We start from the raw sequence: 15,271 nt of genomic DNA, 5'->3' as shown, positions 1-15,271 counted from the left end.
TACTGCTGTTGCTGCTGCTATTTCGGGGATCTGGGGCATTAAATAAGAGTTAATGAGTTAATAATAAACAAACAAATACAGAAAATAAAAAAGCATAGAGCCCTCATCACAAAATAAAACAAACAAAGGAGGCCCCAGCCCCTAGCGGCTAACTCAGAAGAAGCATAAGAAAGTAAATAACAATAGAAATAAACAATAAAATAATTATTAATAATTAATATTATTTAATTATCTATAATAAACAAAGCAATATAAACTATAAACCCAGTAGACAAATTCTTATGTATAGTTTTATAGCAGTGAGGCTCAGTCAACTGCAGCAGCAAACAGAAGCACCCTTTATAAATATAATATATATATATATATATATATAATATTATATAGTATATTATATCATATATATATAATATTATATAATATATTATATTAGATATAAAGAATATAAACTATAATATATTATATAACATATTATATACAATGCAATATACTATATTATATTAAATGTATATAATATATATAATATATTTTTTATTATTATAACAAAACAAAGTTAAATAATATTTACTGCATTGTGTAAGGGGTTGAAGAGGACGGAACGAACCCATACAAATAACACTTCTTGTTTATCTTTATGTATATATATATATATATATATGTGTGTGTATAGACAGCATATCAGTATATCAATATATATATATATATATATATATATATATATATGTACTAATATGCTGTGTTTGTATATATCTATATAATATATAATAAATATACAGTTTTACGTACATATATATATGTATATATAGATAAGAATATATATATATATATATATATATCTATGTTTTTAGCTATGTTATTAATATAAAATATATAATGAGGAGATGAGTCGGGTATTAAGGGCAGCAGTTTTATTGCATTTGTTTGTTTGCTGCTGCACAGCGCCTTCATATTAATTTGTTTTTGGGTTTTGTTTGTCTGGCGTTATATCAGCAGATGCAGAGACAAAAAGAAAAAAGAAAGGGGCCTGCAGCTCCTGCTGCTGCTGCTGCTGCTGCTGCTGCTGCTGCTGCTGCTGCGGGCTCTAAACTGTCCCTAGGGTTTAGGGTTTAGGGTTTAGGGTTGCGGAGGCAGAGAGAGGAGGCGTCTCTAACATTGAATTTATCTGTCTCCTTTTTGTCTCCTCTTTGTTCACTTGATAATAAATAATAAATCTGTGAACAAATAACTATTTAATAAAAACAAATAAATAAACAGCTAACTCTTACTGTCTCCTTTCTCCTCCCTATACTAAATAACAATTTCTTAAGAGGCTACTTGCATGCGCTGTTATCGATGCAAAGCCCCAAAACCCCTTCAACAACGCAAACGAAGGTGGGGGCCCCCAGCAATGCCTGGGGGGCCCCCCGGGGGCCCCGACCAAAGCCAGGGGGGCCCCCTGGGGGCCCCCACCAAAGCCAGGGGGGCCCCCCGGGGGCCCCCACCAAAGCCAGGGGGGCCCCCCGGGGGCCCCCTTAAGGCGGAGGGTACAGCAGCTGCAGCAAACTAAACAACCAATTCTAGCAAAGAGCTGCCTAGACACCTCGGGAGGCCTTCTAAAGAAAGAACCTCCGAAATCTGCTGATGTTGCTGCTCCTGCTGCTGCTGTTTGTAAGGCTGCTCTGGCTGCAGGCTATGCACCTGCTGCTGTGGCTGCTGCTGCTGTTGCACCTGCTGCTGCATCTTGGTGAGCAGCAACACGATTCGCTCTACAAAAGCCTTAACGTCTCTTTGTCTCTGCTGCTGCTGCTGGTGTTGCTGTTGCTGCTTGGTCAAGTCCTGCTGCTGCTGCTTAGCAACTGCCTGGTGCTGCTGCTGCTGCTGTCTCTGCGGCATCAGCGTGGCTGCTGCTTTCCTCACCGCAGCAGCAGCAGCAGCAGCAGCAGCAGCTCGACGAAGTGCTGCAGCAACAATTGGGGTGTATGCGTCCTTAAGGCCATCCTCTGCATCCTCCAGCACAGCAAAGACGTGGAAGAGTGCAGCTGCGCATACACCGCAAGAACAAATGCAGCAGCAAAGTTAACAAGGGTGCAAGCTGAGAACGCCCAGCAGCAGCAGCAGCAGCAGCAAAAGCAGTAGCAGCACATGCAGCAGCAGCGAAAGCAGCAGCAGCTGCAAACGCAGCAGCAGCACATGCAGCAGCAGCGAAAGCAGCAGCAGCTGCAAACGCAGCAGCAGCAAATGCAACAGCAGCAAAAGCAGCAGCAGAAAAAGCTGCTTGCGCTGCTGCTGCCCGTGATGCAGCACAAACCTGCAGGTCCCTCTGTCGAGTGAAGCTCCTTTTCAGTCAGCTGCTCACACAGCTCAGTGAAGGCTGCGTCCTGCAGCAGCAACAGCAGCAGCAAAAGCAGCAGCAGCAGCAGTGTGGCAGCAGCACCGCTTCCAGAGCCTCTTCAAGCAGCAACTTTAGAGGCAGCAGCAGCAGCAGAGCAAAATAACATGGGCAGCAAAGGAAGACAAGACAGCAACGAAGGTAGCACCAGCAGCTGCAGCAGGATCAACAGCTGCAGCAGCTGCAGCAACAGCAGCTGCAGCAGCAGCACTGCTAGCTCACCAGCAGCTCCTCCTGAAGCAACTGCGACAACAACTCCCTTAGCTGAAAGACCTGCTGCTGCAGCAGCAGCAAATCGCTTGCTGCAGTGCCTGGACGGCATCTGATGACTTTCTCAGATATCTGCAGCAGCACCACACAAAGCTTGCTGCAGCTGCTGTTGCTGCTGCTGCTGTTGCCGCTGCTGCTGTTGCTACTCTTGCGGCTTGTGCAGACAGCAGTTTCATGAGAAGCAGCAGCAGCAGCATCAACAAGAGCAGCAGCAACGGGAGCAGCAGCAGCAGCACAACAACAACAACAACAACAACAACAACAACAGCAGCAGCAGCAGCAGGGGGAGCGTACAGCTAGGCGTTGTGTCTCTGCAAGTTCCTGTCCTCGTTCTAAGGCGTGCAGCAGCAAAGGAATGTGCGGCAGCAGCAGCAGCAGCACAGCTTTACGCCCCAGGGCTTTGATACCAATTGCAGCCCCTAAGGCGCACTCTATGCTGCTGCTGGGGTGAAGGAGACACCGCAGCAGCTGCAGCGCAGCAGCTTCTTCTACCGCATCTAATGCAGCACGCTGTCTCCTCGCTCGTTTAAATAGACCTGAAAGAATTGCTGCTGCTCGTCGCCGCAGATGCAGCTGCTGTGGGGTAAAGGCTATGCATAAGCCCTCACCTCTTGCTGCTGCTGCTGCTGCTGCTGCTGCTCCCCCTGCTGCTGCTGATGCACCAGATGCTGCTGCGGCTGAGGGACCTGTTGCTGCGCCACCTGCTGCTGCTGCAGAAGATAAAGAAGGAGGAGACAGCTCAGGTAAAGGGGCAAGGAGACAGTCTATCAACGGGAGCGCAAATTGATGTACCTGCATATACACCCAAAACATAAACAGCCAGTTAGCAGACACCGCAGCAGCAGCAGCAGCAGCAGCAGCAGCGGAACCAGCGGCAGCACAGGCAGCAGCAAGAGAATCAGCATCAGCAGCACCTGCTGATGCTGCTGAAACCCCTGTTGCTGCTTTCAAGAGCTGCTGTTCGTGCGGCAGCGCAGCACCAACAGCAGCAGCCTCAGCGGAGACAGCACCAACGGCAGCAGCGGGAGCAGCAGCAGCAGCAGCAACAGCAGGAGCAGCAGCAACAGCAGCAGCAAACTCACGTAAGCGTGGATTGGGGTGTGGGGATTCTGCAGCACCGCCTCACCCAGCTGCAGCAGCAGCGACGCGCGGTGAGGCAAATGCTGATAGATCGGCAGCTGCAACAAAGCAGCAGCAGCAGCAACAACAACAGCAGCAGCAGCAGCAATAAGAATGAGGCAGCACAGTACACCTGAACCTAAAGGAGGAGGAGACAGGAATAAGTAACGAGAGACAAAAGGAGACAAATAAACAAACAAATAAATAAATAAATAAATAAATAAAAATATATCGTACAAGACAAAGAAAACAGACAAATAAATAAAGGAGACAAACAAATAAACGAAGGAGACAGATAAATAAATAAAGGAGACAGATAAATGAATAAAGGAGACAAATAAAGACAGAAAGGAGACACACAGAGACAGCAAGGAGACAAAAGAGATTAAAAGGAGACAGATGCTGCTGCACACCTGACTAGCAAAGACCTGAGCTAAAGACGGCAGCAGCAGCTCCACTGCTGAGATGCTGCTGAGGACCTTGACAGCTGCAGCAGAGACAGAAGAAAGACAAAAAATAAAATAAAATAGAATAAAAAGGAGACAGACATCTACAATGCTTTCTATCTCTGTCTCTCGTCTTGTCTCTGTCGCCCTCTGTCTCCTTCGTCTGTCTCTTTGGGTCTGCTTCTTGCTGCTACTGCTGCTTCCGCTGCTGCTGCTGCTGCTGCTCCTTCTGTCTCCTCTGTCTCTGTTTGTCTTGATGCGTGTCTCTGTTAAAGGTGTCTCTCTCTTTCTTCTGTCTCTCTGTATAAACCCCAAACCCTAAACCCTAAACCCTAAACCCTAAACCCCTACTTCTATTGAAAGCTCTTGCGCTGTCTATCCCTGCCCGTTCCTTCATTGCTGCTTCGAGTGTCTCGTTGACTGATGCCAAGAACAGTTGCTGCTCCTGCAGCAGCAGCAGCAGCAGCAACAGCAGCAGCAACAGCAGCAGCTGGATTCTCTCTCTCCACTGAAACAGATAACAAACCCTACAAACCAAAAACTGTAGAAGCTGCTGCTGCTGCATATATACCAGCAGCAGCAGCAAGTGCTGCTGCTGCTGCTGCTACTGCTGCTGCTGCTGCTGCTGCTGCTGCTGACCTTCCCAAGAACGCAGTTGACCTTGGGCGCCACCAGCAGCTCCTCCACTGGCAGCATTTCTGCACCTGCTTCCTCCTCTTCCTGCTGCTGTTGCTGCTGCTGCTGCTGTTGTCGGGTGTACAGACGCAGTGCGAAGTTGTTGCTGGCCCCATGTGCTGCTGCAGCAGAGGGAGTCATCCCTGCTGCTGCTGCTGCTCCTGCTGCTGCTGAGCGCGGCGTCTTGCCGTCGATTCCTTGACCTGCGTGGAGCCTTCCATCCTTTGCTGCTGCTGCTGCTGCTGCAGTGTCTCCACCTCCACCAGCAGCAGCAGCAGCAGCAGCAGCAAGGACAGCCCACGGGGGGGCCTCGTTCTGAGGCACTGCAGGAGATACACCATCAACAGCAAGCCAATGCACTCCTAAGACTGGTGGCTGAGGAGGGGGCAGCAGCAAATCGCTGAATACTAACTCCTCCACATCTACTGTCTCTTCCCAGCGTATGCTGCTGCTGCTGCTGCTGCTGTTGCTGCTGCTGCTGTTGTTGCTGCTCGAAAGAGGAGCAGGAGAAGCAGCACGCGCAGCGGCGAGTGCAGGGCCGCACAAGAAAGGATCATCATCTTCTTGCTGCTGCTGCTGCTGCTGCTGCTGTTGCTGCATGCGGTTTTTCAAGTGCTGCTGCAGCTGCTGATCGAGGTGCTGCTGCTGCTGCTGCAGCATCAGCAGCAAATTGCTAGGCCTCGCCTTCTCCCTCCGCAGCAATCTGCTGGAGCCCCAAGGCCGAGGCAACGCCATATAGCGGCAGCAGGTGAAGCCATCGTACCCCAACGCAGGCTGAAAAACAAGCAGCAAGACACAATCTGCTGCTGCTGCTGCTGTTGCTGCTGCTGCTGGTGTTGCTGTTGCTGCTGGGATTCGAGTAGCTGTGCGGTGGAGGCAGCAGAAGCAGCAGCAACAGCAACAGCAGCAGCAGCAGCAAGAAAACCTAGCAGCCACGTACAGCAATGAAACAAGAGCGAGAAGCCATATAAACGCCAGCAGCAAGAACAGTAGCAGCAGCAGCAGCAGCAGCAGCAGCAGCAGCAGCAGACCTTGAAATTCAATATCCTCATGGCTTCCTTTATGTCAGAGACGCACAAAACGCCGCCCCCAGCAACTCGAGCGCTGCGCCGGGAGAGCTTGAGGGAAAGAGACAGCAGCTGAGCATACACCCCAAACCCTAAACCCTAAACCCTAAACCCTAGACTCTAAACCCTAAACCCTAGACTCTAAATCTTAGACCCTAAACCCTCAAGCTAAAACCCTGCGGCTCTCCAATCTCCTGCTTCCACTGCTGCTTCTGCTGCCCTCGAGCACCAAGCCCGCAGCAGCAGCAGCAGCAGCAGCAGCAGCAGCAGCAGCAAGTGCAGCAGCAGCACATGCAACAACAGCACAGCTCAGCAGCAGAACCTGCAGCGGCCTCAATCACCACAGCCTCTTCACGAACAGCAACTGCAGCAGCAGCAGCAACAGCAGCTCCAGCAGCAGCAGCAGCACGCGGCCGTTCTTGCTGCTCCTCCTAAATGCAAGAAGCACAAGCATCAGCAACATCAACAGCAGCAGCAGCAGCAGCAGGGGCAGCAGCATACCTGAAGAAGCCTGCCCTCAACCGCAGCATAAATGAGTTTTGCTGCTCCTTCTGATAGTGCTGGGCCTTCTCCTCTTGCTGCTGTCTCCTCTATGCCGTGGGCCTTCGCCAGCTGCTGCACCAAAGCCGTTCCCTCTATATGCAAGTCTCGTAAGGCTTGGGGGCCCCCCGGAGTCAGGGGCCCCTGCTCCTCGCCCCCCAGGGGGCCCCCCAGGGGGGCCCCCAGGGGGGCCCCAAGGGGAGCCCCGAGGGGGGCCCCCAGGGGGCCCCCTGGGGGCCCCAACAGGTAGGGGGCCCCAGGGGGCCCCTCCATACTCTCCACGCCATACGGGAGGCCCGATAGGCGGCCACATGTTGTAAAGGACATTATAATATTATATATTTTGTAGAGCAGGGGGCCCCAGGGGGGGGGCCCCCTTCAGTCATATAGACCCTCACAAGACACACAAAAATATCATGCAGCTGCTGCTGCTAGTTGTGCTGCTGCTGCTGCTGCTGCTGCTGCTGTTGCCAGTTCTGCTGTTGCTGCTAGTTCTTCTGCTGCTGCTGCGGCTCCTGCTGCTGCTGCTGCTAGCTCTGCTGCTAGTTCTGGTGCTGCAAGCCAAGATGCAGGGCGTCACTGATGCTGCTAGCTCTGCTACTGCTTCTGCTGCTGCTGCTGCTGCTACTGCTGCTGCTGCTACTGCTGCTGCTGCTACTGCTGCTGCTGCTACTGTTGCTGCTGCTAGGGGGACAGGTCCTGAGGCTCCGTTGCTGCGGCTACAGGAGAGCGAGAAAGGAGACAGCGAGTGCTAAGAAGGAGACAGGGGCGTCCCTTTCTACAACAGAGGGGCCCCCAAGAGCACAGTAAGAGGGGCCCCCTATCACCCCCACAGGGCCCTGAGCACCGACCCTGGGGCCCCTAAGGAGACGCAGCAGAAGGAGACACTGCAGCAAGAGAACAGCTGCATTATCTAAATTAAAATTGTTTATTTATTCAGTTTGTTATAACAACAAACCCAGCTAAAGGGGGGCCCCCGCTAGGGTACTGCAGCAGCGGGGGCCCCCATCCCTAAGGGCTCCTTGGGGCCCCCTCCTCTTCTTTTTTTTTGTGTTTGCCTACAGTTTGTTAGCTCTTTATCTATAGGCATTATTATTAGTGTTTTTTAATTACTCTCTTACCTTTAGACTCCGAGAAGAGCTGCACATACACCTCAGATGTATATACTAACAGCCCTCTGCTGTACGTACACCTCAGGAGAGCAAAGCCATTAGAAGTCTCCCTCTAGTTAGATATAGGGCTGCTTACGAAGCGTTATGTACAGCTTAATATGCATGCATGCATGCATGCATGCAGCATGCATGCATTAAGCTGTACATACACATACACCCCAATCCCTATGGCTAGCTGACCCCATATAATAATGCTAACATACCCATCTATTTGGGGTGTCTGTACACCTGAGGTTATTCGGGTGTATGCATGTACACCGCAAGGTATTGACAGATTTATCTATGTCTAGGGCTCCTTATCTTCAGGTGTATCTGCACCTCGAACTGTTTTATTGTGTTTGTTCGCTTGAGCCCCAACTCCTTCCCCCTTAACCTTAGCTAAATCATAAAAGCCCTGAGGCTCTCAGGTGTATGTACATCGCCCAAAGGTAACAGCTACTGGTGGGCCCTTTGAGGGCCCCCAAAGGGCCCCTTAGCGCCCCCATGGGTCCCCAAGATCGTATGGGCCCCCATGGGGCCCCCAGACCCTAAGGACCCCCGTGGGGCCCCTCCCTGGGGGCCCCCGTTATGCCCCCCCCTGGGGACCCCCTAATGCCCCTTCCTAGGGTCCACTGTGGTGCCCCTCTTTGGGGGCCCGTGTGGGTCCCCCCACTGGGGGACCCCTAGATGGCCCTCTCTGGGGGCCCCCAGAGAGGCCCCCAGGCAATCAGCGGGCCCACGAGTGCACATTGAAGGGACTCGAGAGGAAGGAAGGAGGCACCCGACCCCATATGCAGCCCCCTTTCATGCAAATAGGGCCCCCAGGTATAGGGGGGCCCCCAGCTAAAGAGGGGCCCCCAGGTATAGGGGGGCCCCCAGGGAAAGAGGGGCCCCCACCTAGTTGCTGCGCCCCAAAAGCAGAAGGCTGAGGAAGGGACCATCCCCCTGGTGCTTCTGCTGCTGCTGCTGCACCTGCTGCTGCTGCAATTGGGTTACTGGCCAGCTGCTGGGGCCCCCTCGGTTGGGGGGCCCCCCAGCTAGGGGAGGCCGGAGGGGCCTGGGGCCCCTTCCAGACAGTACCCCTTAGCGGCAACGCTGCAGGGAGGCAAACAAAGACAACAGAAGCACCAGACACACTCGGCTAGCCAGCTAGCCAATTAGCTAGCCACCCCGCTGGCTAGCTACCTAGCTAACTAGATAGATAGCTAGCTAAACCCTAAACCTTAAACCCCCAGCAGCTGCAGCTGTCCAATGAGCGCACAACTCCCCAACTAAGAGGGCGCATATATGCCCCCAGCTAGCAAGCAAACTAGCTAGCTATCTAGCGATCTAGAAGGCTAGCTAGCTAGCTAGCTAGCTAGCTAGCTAGCTAGCTAGCCAAGAGTGCTCACCCTGTTTGATTTGCCAGTCTGCATACTGCACTATGTGCTGCAGCGGCACCACGAAGTTGCAGTTGGGGCAAGGGACGCCTCTCAGCCCAGCTGCTGCTGCTTGCTGCAGCAAACCCCCTCCCTTCTCTGTCTCCATCTGGGGGCCCCCAGGGCCCCCTTTCTGCCCTGTCAATTCCTCTGGGGCCCCCCTGCTGCTTCGTGGAGGGCCCCCCTGCTGCGACGAGCGTCGCCTGACAGCAAAATCTCTCGGGCTTAAAGGCACAACCGGCAGCCCTAAGGATGCCCTGGGAGACTTTAGGGGCCCCCCTGGGGGGCCCCTTTGGGAACCCCCGGGAGGGCCTTTTGGGGGGCCCCCTGGGGGCCCCCCTAGAGACCCTTTTCCATATGAAAATGCTGGGCTATCCGCCTCCAGGGGACTGTTTAGTCCTCCAGGGGGCCCCCAGGGGTGCCCCCAGGAGGCCCCTCCAGGGGCCCCCCAAGGGGCCCCCGCAGGGGCCCCCCCAGGGACCCCTCCAGGAGGGGCATTTGCTGAGGAGAATGTGTCTGTTTGTGGATATATCTCTTGTCCATTTAGAGGAGTTGTCTGTCTCCTCTCAGTTGCAGTGTATAGACGGGCCCCCGAAGGGGGGGCCCCTGGGGGCCCTGGGGGGCCCCTACTTTTGGGTACCAGCTGGCGCCAAGAGTCGGAGACCCTTTGCTGCGATTCCGCAGGAGAAGACGGTGAGCTGCCAGCAGCAGCAGCAGCAGCAGCTGCTGCTGCTGCTGCTGCTGCTGCTGTTGGTTGCTGCTCTTCTGGTGCTGCTGTAGTTATGCTGTAAGTGGAGGCGTTAGGGCCCCCGGGGCCCCCAGAAGACGTTGACTGTAATCTTCCGCGAGGAGCCGCAGGGGGTTCTACAGAAGAAGATCTGCTGCTGCTCTTGCTGCTGCTTTTGCTGCTACTTCTGCTGCTGCTTTTGCTGCTGCTCCGCTGCAGCAGCACATCACATGGCATACACAGCGCAGCAAAGAGTAGGGAAGAGACAGCAGCAAGGAGACACAACCAGAGACAGATACTTTTATTTTATTTTACTCTTAGGCTTGCTGGCTGTCCCTCTTTGTCTTTATGCTGCTCGGCCTGTATCTATTTGCGTCTATCTGTCTCCATCGCTGCTTCTGTCTCCTTTTAATTTATCTCTACTGTCTCTTTGTGGGGCTCATTGTCTTCGTCTTCATTTGTCTGTCTTTGCTTCTGTCTCCCTATGCCTCTCTACTTTGTTTATTTGTCTCCCTCTCTCGTCCGCTTCCTTCTTTATCTGTCTCTGCAGCTATTTATATGTCTCCTATTATCTGTCTCTTATCTGTCTCTTATCTGTCTGCTTATCTGTCTGCTTATCTCTCTCCTTACATATCTATTTGTTAGTCTCTTCTATATCTCTCTGTCTCCTTCTCTGTCTCTTATCTGTCTCCTTATCTGTATATTTATATATTAGTTTGTTGGTCTCTTCTACACTTTCTGTCTCCTTATCTGTCTGCTTATCTGTCTCCTTATCTGTCTCCTATATTAGTTAGTTGGTCCCTTTTACCTCTGTCTGTCTGCTCATCTGTCTCTTTATATATTGGTTTGTTTATCTCTTTTATCTCTTCCTGTCTCCTTATCTGTCTCTTATCTGTCTCCTTATCTGTCTCTTTATATATTAGTTTGTCGGCCCCTTTTATATCTTTTTGTCTCTTACTCTTTCTCTTCTCCTTGCTTCAGAATGCCTGGCTCTAAAACTAAGCAGGGGCCCCTCTGTTGGTGCAACCATTGAAGAAGATCTATTGCGTGATCCTCTACTACCTGTCCCTGGGGGCCCCAGGTAGGTAGGGGGTCTCCTCCCCGTCGTACTCATCTTCAGCAGCAGCAGCAGTTGCAGCAGCAGCAGTTGCAGCAGCAGCAGCAGTTGCAGCAGCGGAAGAGGCTGCTGCAGCAACAAAAACCCCTTTCTTGTTGCTGCTCGTTGCAAGCCAAAGGAAACAAAGAGAGACTATGAACAATATGAAAACCCGAGGGTCCCTGCTCAGATGATGTCCTTCAGGGTTTAGGGTTTAGGGTTTAGGGTTTAGGGGTTGGTGTCTATGAACAAGGCGCTGAGAGAGAGAGCCCCAAGCCAAAGGCACATGCGGATATATATCCCTTCAGCTGCAACAGCTGCTGCAACAGCGGCAGCAACACCTTCTGCAGCAGCAGCAGCAGCAACGGCAGCAGCCGCAACAGCAGCAGCTGCAGCTGCAACACGAGCTCGTGCAGCTGTATATACACCTCAGCTTCTGGGTAAGCAGAGAGATTATATAAGCGCAGCAGAAAGAAGAAGGAGGCCCCAGGGGCCCCCTACGTATGGGAGTGCATCGGCAGCGCGAGCTGTGTTGTGCTGTTTAGGTTATATGTTGAATGCATGCACGCAATTGCAGCATTAATTGCAGTTGTTTGAAGAAAAGGAGTAATAAAAATGAAGGAGAAAAGAAAAAGAAAAAGAAAAAATATATCACCCAAAGCCCCCTAACCGCTGCAAGCCAATGGTACGGCTATAGAGAGATGAAGGCGGGGAGAGAAGCTGTAATTAGAGTCTTCTAAGGTATTGTTATTTATTTTAAGAATAAAATATTAAAGAAATATATTTTTTAATTCAATTTAAGCAATAAAATCAACAAAACAAACACTCATCAAGATATATCTCTCACCTCCCCCCATCACGGCTGACCGCTGGCGACAGCTGCGCATACACCCCAACGTGATTGAAGAAAAAAACAAAAAAAAGAATAAATGCAAACGAATTCCATCATATTTTTAATTGTTTTGCATTCGTCGACAAACTTAAAAACTTTCATTTATTGTTTTTCTCACCACCTCTCCAAAGGGCCGCAGCTTCTACCTGCACATACACCGCAGCTGCGCATACACCGCAGCTGCTGCATATACACCGCAGCTGCTTCACATACACCGCGGCTGCTGCACATACACTGCAGCAGCTGCACATACACTACAGCAGCTGCGCATACGCCCCAGCAGCTGCGCATACATCGCAGCTGTTGCACATAATTACATCTGCTGGGCATACACCACAAGAGTAGTTATATTACAAAGTAAACAGCCAAACGTACATAGAGGGACCCCACAATCCCGTACGCATACACCGCGCAGGTGCATAGAAGAGTCATCAATATACACAGATACAAACTATAATAAATAATATTATTATATATAATAAAAATAATGAATATATATAGGCGCATAAAAGTGCAACTACAGCCCAGGTGTACACACACCTGAAGCTGCTCTTCATGAGCTTCGCCTGTCAAGAAATAACATAAAGACAATTCTCACCCTGATGCTGCGTACAGAGAGAGCGGGGTGTCTCTGCTTGTGCTGCCCCATCTTGCTGCTGCTGCTTCTGCTGCTGCTGCTGCTTGCGGCAGCAGCCTGCAGCGTGGGTTGTTCATAGGGGCATGTCTAAAGAGCAGCAGCAGCTTCAGCAGCATCAGTATTTTGTTTGCGTTGCTGCTTCCACTTGAAGTGTAGTGTTTGCTGCTCCGCTGTTAGCAGCACTTCCTGCTCCTTTGATGGTGGGGGAGCCACGCTGCTGACCTCTTGTGCATAGCTGCTGCTGCTGCTGCTGCTGCTGCTGCTGTTGCTGCTGCTGCTGCCTATCAACCATTCAGGAAAGAAGAAAGGTGCCTCAGCAGCTGCTGCTTCTCTTGCAGCCTGCCGCTCTCGGTGCTGCTGCAGCTGCTGCAGCTGTAGCTCCATCTGCTGCTGCTGCTGCTGCCAGACCCGAGCCGCTCTCTCTTTCTCTCCTTCCTTCAAAGACGCCCAGCGCTCGCCCCAGTCAAACCCCTGAAAACCCTAAACCCTAACCCTTAAACCCTAAACAACAAACCCCAATGCATAAACCCTAAACCCTAAACAATAAACCCTAAACAATAGACCCCAATTTGTCGCCCCTAAACCCTAAACCCTAAACTATCAACCCTCAACAATAACCCTCAATTCATAGCCCCTAAACCCAAAACAATAAACCCTAAACCCTAAACAATAAACCCTAAACCCTAAACAATAAACCCCAATCAATAAACCCTAAGCCCTAAACAATAAACCCTAAGCTATAAACCCTACATCCTAGACAATAAATAATAGGTTACAAGCAGTATGCCCTAGTTCATAAACCCTAACAATAAACCCTAAACCCTAAGCCCTAAACCCTAAACAACAAACCCTAGACATACAAGAACCTACACTCTTCAGGGCGCAAAAGCACAGGTAATTTCCTGCTGAGCCTTCTCCCTAAACCCTAAACCCTAAACCCTAGGCCCTCACCCACTGCACTAGAGCCCAGCTAAACCCTGACGAAACCCTAAACCCAAACACTAAGCCCTTGCCCTCCCGAATAAGCCCTATACCCTAAACCCTAAACAATAAACCCTCTAAACCCTAAACCCTAACCCCTCTAAAGCCTCGCCCCTGAGGTGGTGTAGCTTCTTCTTACTCTTATCTCCCCGTTATGTTTTGCTGCTTCTCTTCTTGCTTGTGCTGCTTGTCTCTGTCTCTCTTTTTGTGTCGCTCTGGCTCGTTCCCGCTGCAGCGCCATTTGCTGCTGCTGCTTCAGTGCTGCTGCTGCTCTTCTTCTTTGTGTCTCCTGAATCATTTCTAGCCTTTCTTTCCTCATTTGGGTAGTCTTAGCGAGCTGCTGCTGCTGCTGCTGCTGCTGCGCTGCAGCAGCAATCTCCAGAAGAGGCTTCAGTGTTGCATACGCCCTAAGCGATCCCCGCCCCACAGCAGCAGCAACACTATCATTTTTGCTGCCTTCTATTTTGTTTAGCAGCTCCAGCAGCGGCACTTCGGGGGCCTCTGCTGCAACATCAGCCAGGAAGAGATTCTTCTCCTTAGCCTCCGTTGCTGCTGCTGCTGCTGGTGCTGCTGTTGCTGCTGTTGCTGCTGGTGCCGCTGCTGCTGCTGCTGCTGCGGGGTTTGCATTGAAGGCCGTCGGTGTCAGTGAAGCTCCTCCTTGAAACGTTGGTGCAGCAACAGCTGCTGTTGTTGCTGCGGCTGGAGTTGCTTTTGCTGCTTCTGCTGCTGCTGTTGCTGCTGCTGATACCTCTGGTCGGCGTAGAGTAGGCTGCACAGAAGAGCCCCTGTTTCTTGCTGCTGCTGCTGCTGCTGTTGATGCTTGCGCCCCTCTGTATCTAAGGGATGACTGGGGTCTTCGTCTTCTATTTCTTCTCTCTTCTTCGTTTGTAATTACTCCGCTGCGGGGGGCAGCAGCACTTGTCTGCTTCTCTCCTTCTGAGTGAAAGGACCTAAGGCCAGGCTCAGCTAGCTGGCGCTCCCCTGCAGCAGCAGCAGCATCAACGTCTGCTGCAGCAAACGATGTGTCGTCCTGCTGCTCTTCATGCTGCAGCTGCTGCTGCTGCAGCAGCTGCAGCAGCAGCTGCAGCTCCAACGGCTGCAGCTGTACATCGTCCTCCTGCTGCTGCACCTGTCTATGCTCCTGCTGCTGCTGTACTTCCTCCTGCTGCAGCTCTGCATACTCCTGCTGCTGGTGTTCATGCTGCTGCTGCAGCTGTCGTTGCTGCTCCTCCTGTTGCTGCACATCCTGCTGCTGCTGGTGTGCATTCTCCTGCTGCAGTTCTGCATACTTCCGTTGCTGCTGCTGCTGCGCATGCTGCTGCTGCTGCTGCATGTCCTGCTGCTGCTGGTGGGGGAGAAGATCACCTGCAGCGCTTTCTACGGGTTGGAGTATGCATGGGCATGGGGCCAGGAGCAGCAGCAGAGCAGCAGCAGCAGCAGCAGAAACAGCAGCAGCAAGGGGTTTTCTACGCCTCCTGACTCTACCCTCGAGGCTGTACATGACGCTTCATGCAGCAGAGAGGGAGGGAGCAGAGGAGAAGACCACTACCGTGACCAGTGGTCATGCGCATGCGGAGGCGGGGCTGAGGGCGCTGCTGCAACCCCCAACTGCTGCTATTGACTACTAAGCAAAAGAAGGAAATATAAAGAGATGAAATAAAATGAAGAGGAAGAATTATATTAAAAATACTGCAGGAAATAATTTGATGAAGCTCCGCTGCTCTGGCCGCCTAACAGACGAAGACCTGCTGCTAGTTGTTGTCTACTTGCTGCTGCAAATGAAGTCAAATAAGATTAAATTAAACTAAATTAAATTAAATGTTTCTTTTTTAAATTAAAAGAAGGAAAAACAAACAAGAGATGCCCCCTACCCCGCCCCCCCCCACC

General features: G+C 51.5%; 3 protein-coding genes across 3 annotated transcripts; all 3 read right to left on the bottom strand.

Moving 5' to 3' along the window:
- Window positions 1-1,539: 1,539 nt before the first annotated feature.
- Window positions 1,540-6,755, bottom strand: EAH_00026610 (hypothetical protein, conserved; the record flags this gene model as incomplete). Its single annotated transcript, XM_013396509.1, has 9 exons — window positions 1,540-2,015; window positions 2,285-2,354; window positions 2,588-2,707; window positions 2,930-3,427; window positions 3,718-3,813; window positions 4,309-4,500; window positions 4,840-5,649; window positions 5,907-6,014; window positions 6,444-6,755. The coding sequence occupies 9 exons, from the start codon at window positions 6,753-6,755 to the stop codon at window positions 1,540-1,542; spliced, it is 2,682 nt and encodes an 893-aa protein (XP_013251963.1).
- Window positions 6,756-8,360: 1,605 nt separating this feature from the next.
- On the bottom strand, window positions 8,361-10,015 carry EAH_00026600 (hypothetical protein, conserved; the record flags this gene model as incomplete). Its single annotated transcript, XM_013396508.1, has 2 exons — window positions 8,361-8,728; window positions 9,025-10,015. 2 exons carry the CDS (start codon window positions 10,013-10,015, stop codon window positions 8,361-8,363), a joined length of 1,359 nt encoding a protein of 452 aa, XP_013251962.1.
- A 2,475-nt stretch (window positions 10,016-12,490) lies between these two features.
- EAH_00026590 (hypothetical protein, conserved) lies at window positions 12,491-14,885 on the bottom strand (the record flags this gene model as incomplete). The annotated part of the gene is made up of 3 exons (XM_013396507.1): window positions 12,491-12,874; window positions 13,274-13,321; window positions 13,524-14,885. 3 exons carry the CDS (start codon window positions 14,883-14,885, stop codon window positions 12,491-12,493), a joined length of 1,794 nt encoding a protein of 597 aa, XP_013251961.1.
- Between the last annotated feature and the right edge of the window lie 386 nt (window positions 14,886-15,271).

This window comes from Eimeria acervulina, genomic scaffold (assembly GCF_000499425.1).
Source record: "Eimeria acervulina Houghton genomic scaffold, Eah_scaff223, whole genome shotgun sequence".
NCBI lineage: Eukaryota > Apicomplexa > Conoidasida > Eucoccidiorida > Eimeriidae > Eimeria > Eimeria acervulina.
Note: the sequence above shows the minus strand (reverse complement) of the source record. Positions and strands in the feature narration are given on the sequence as shown.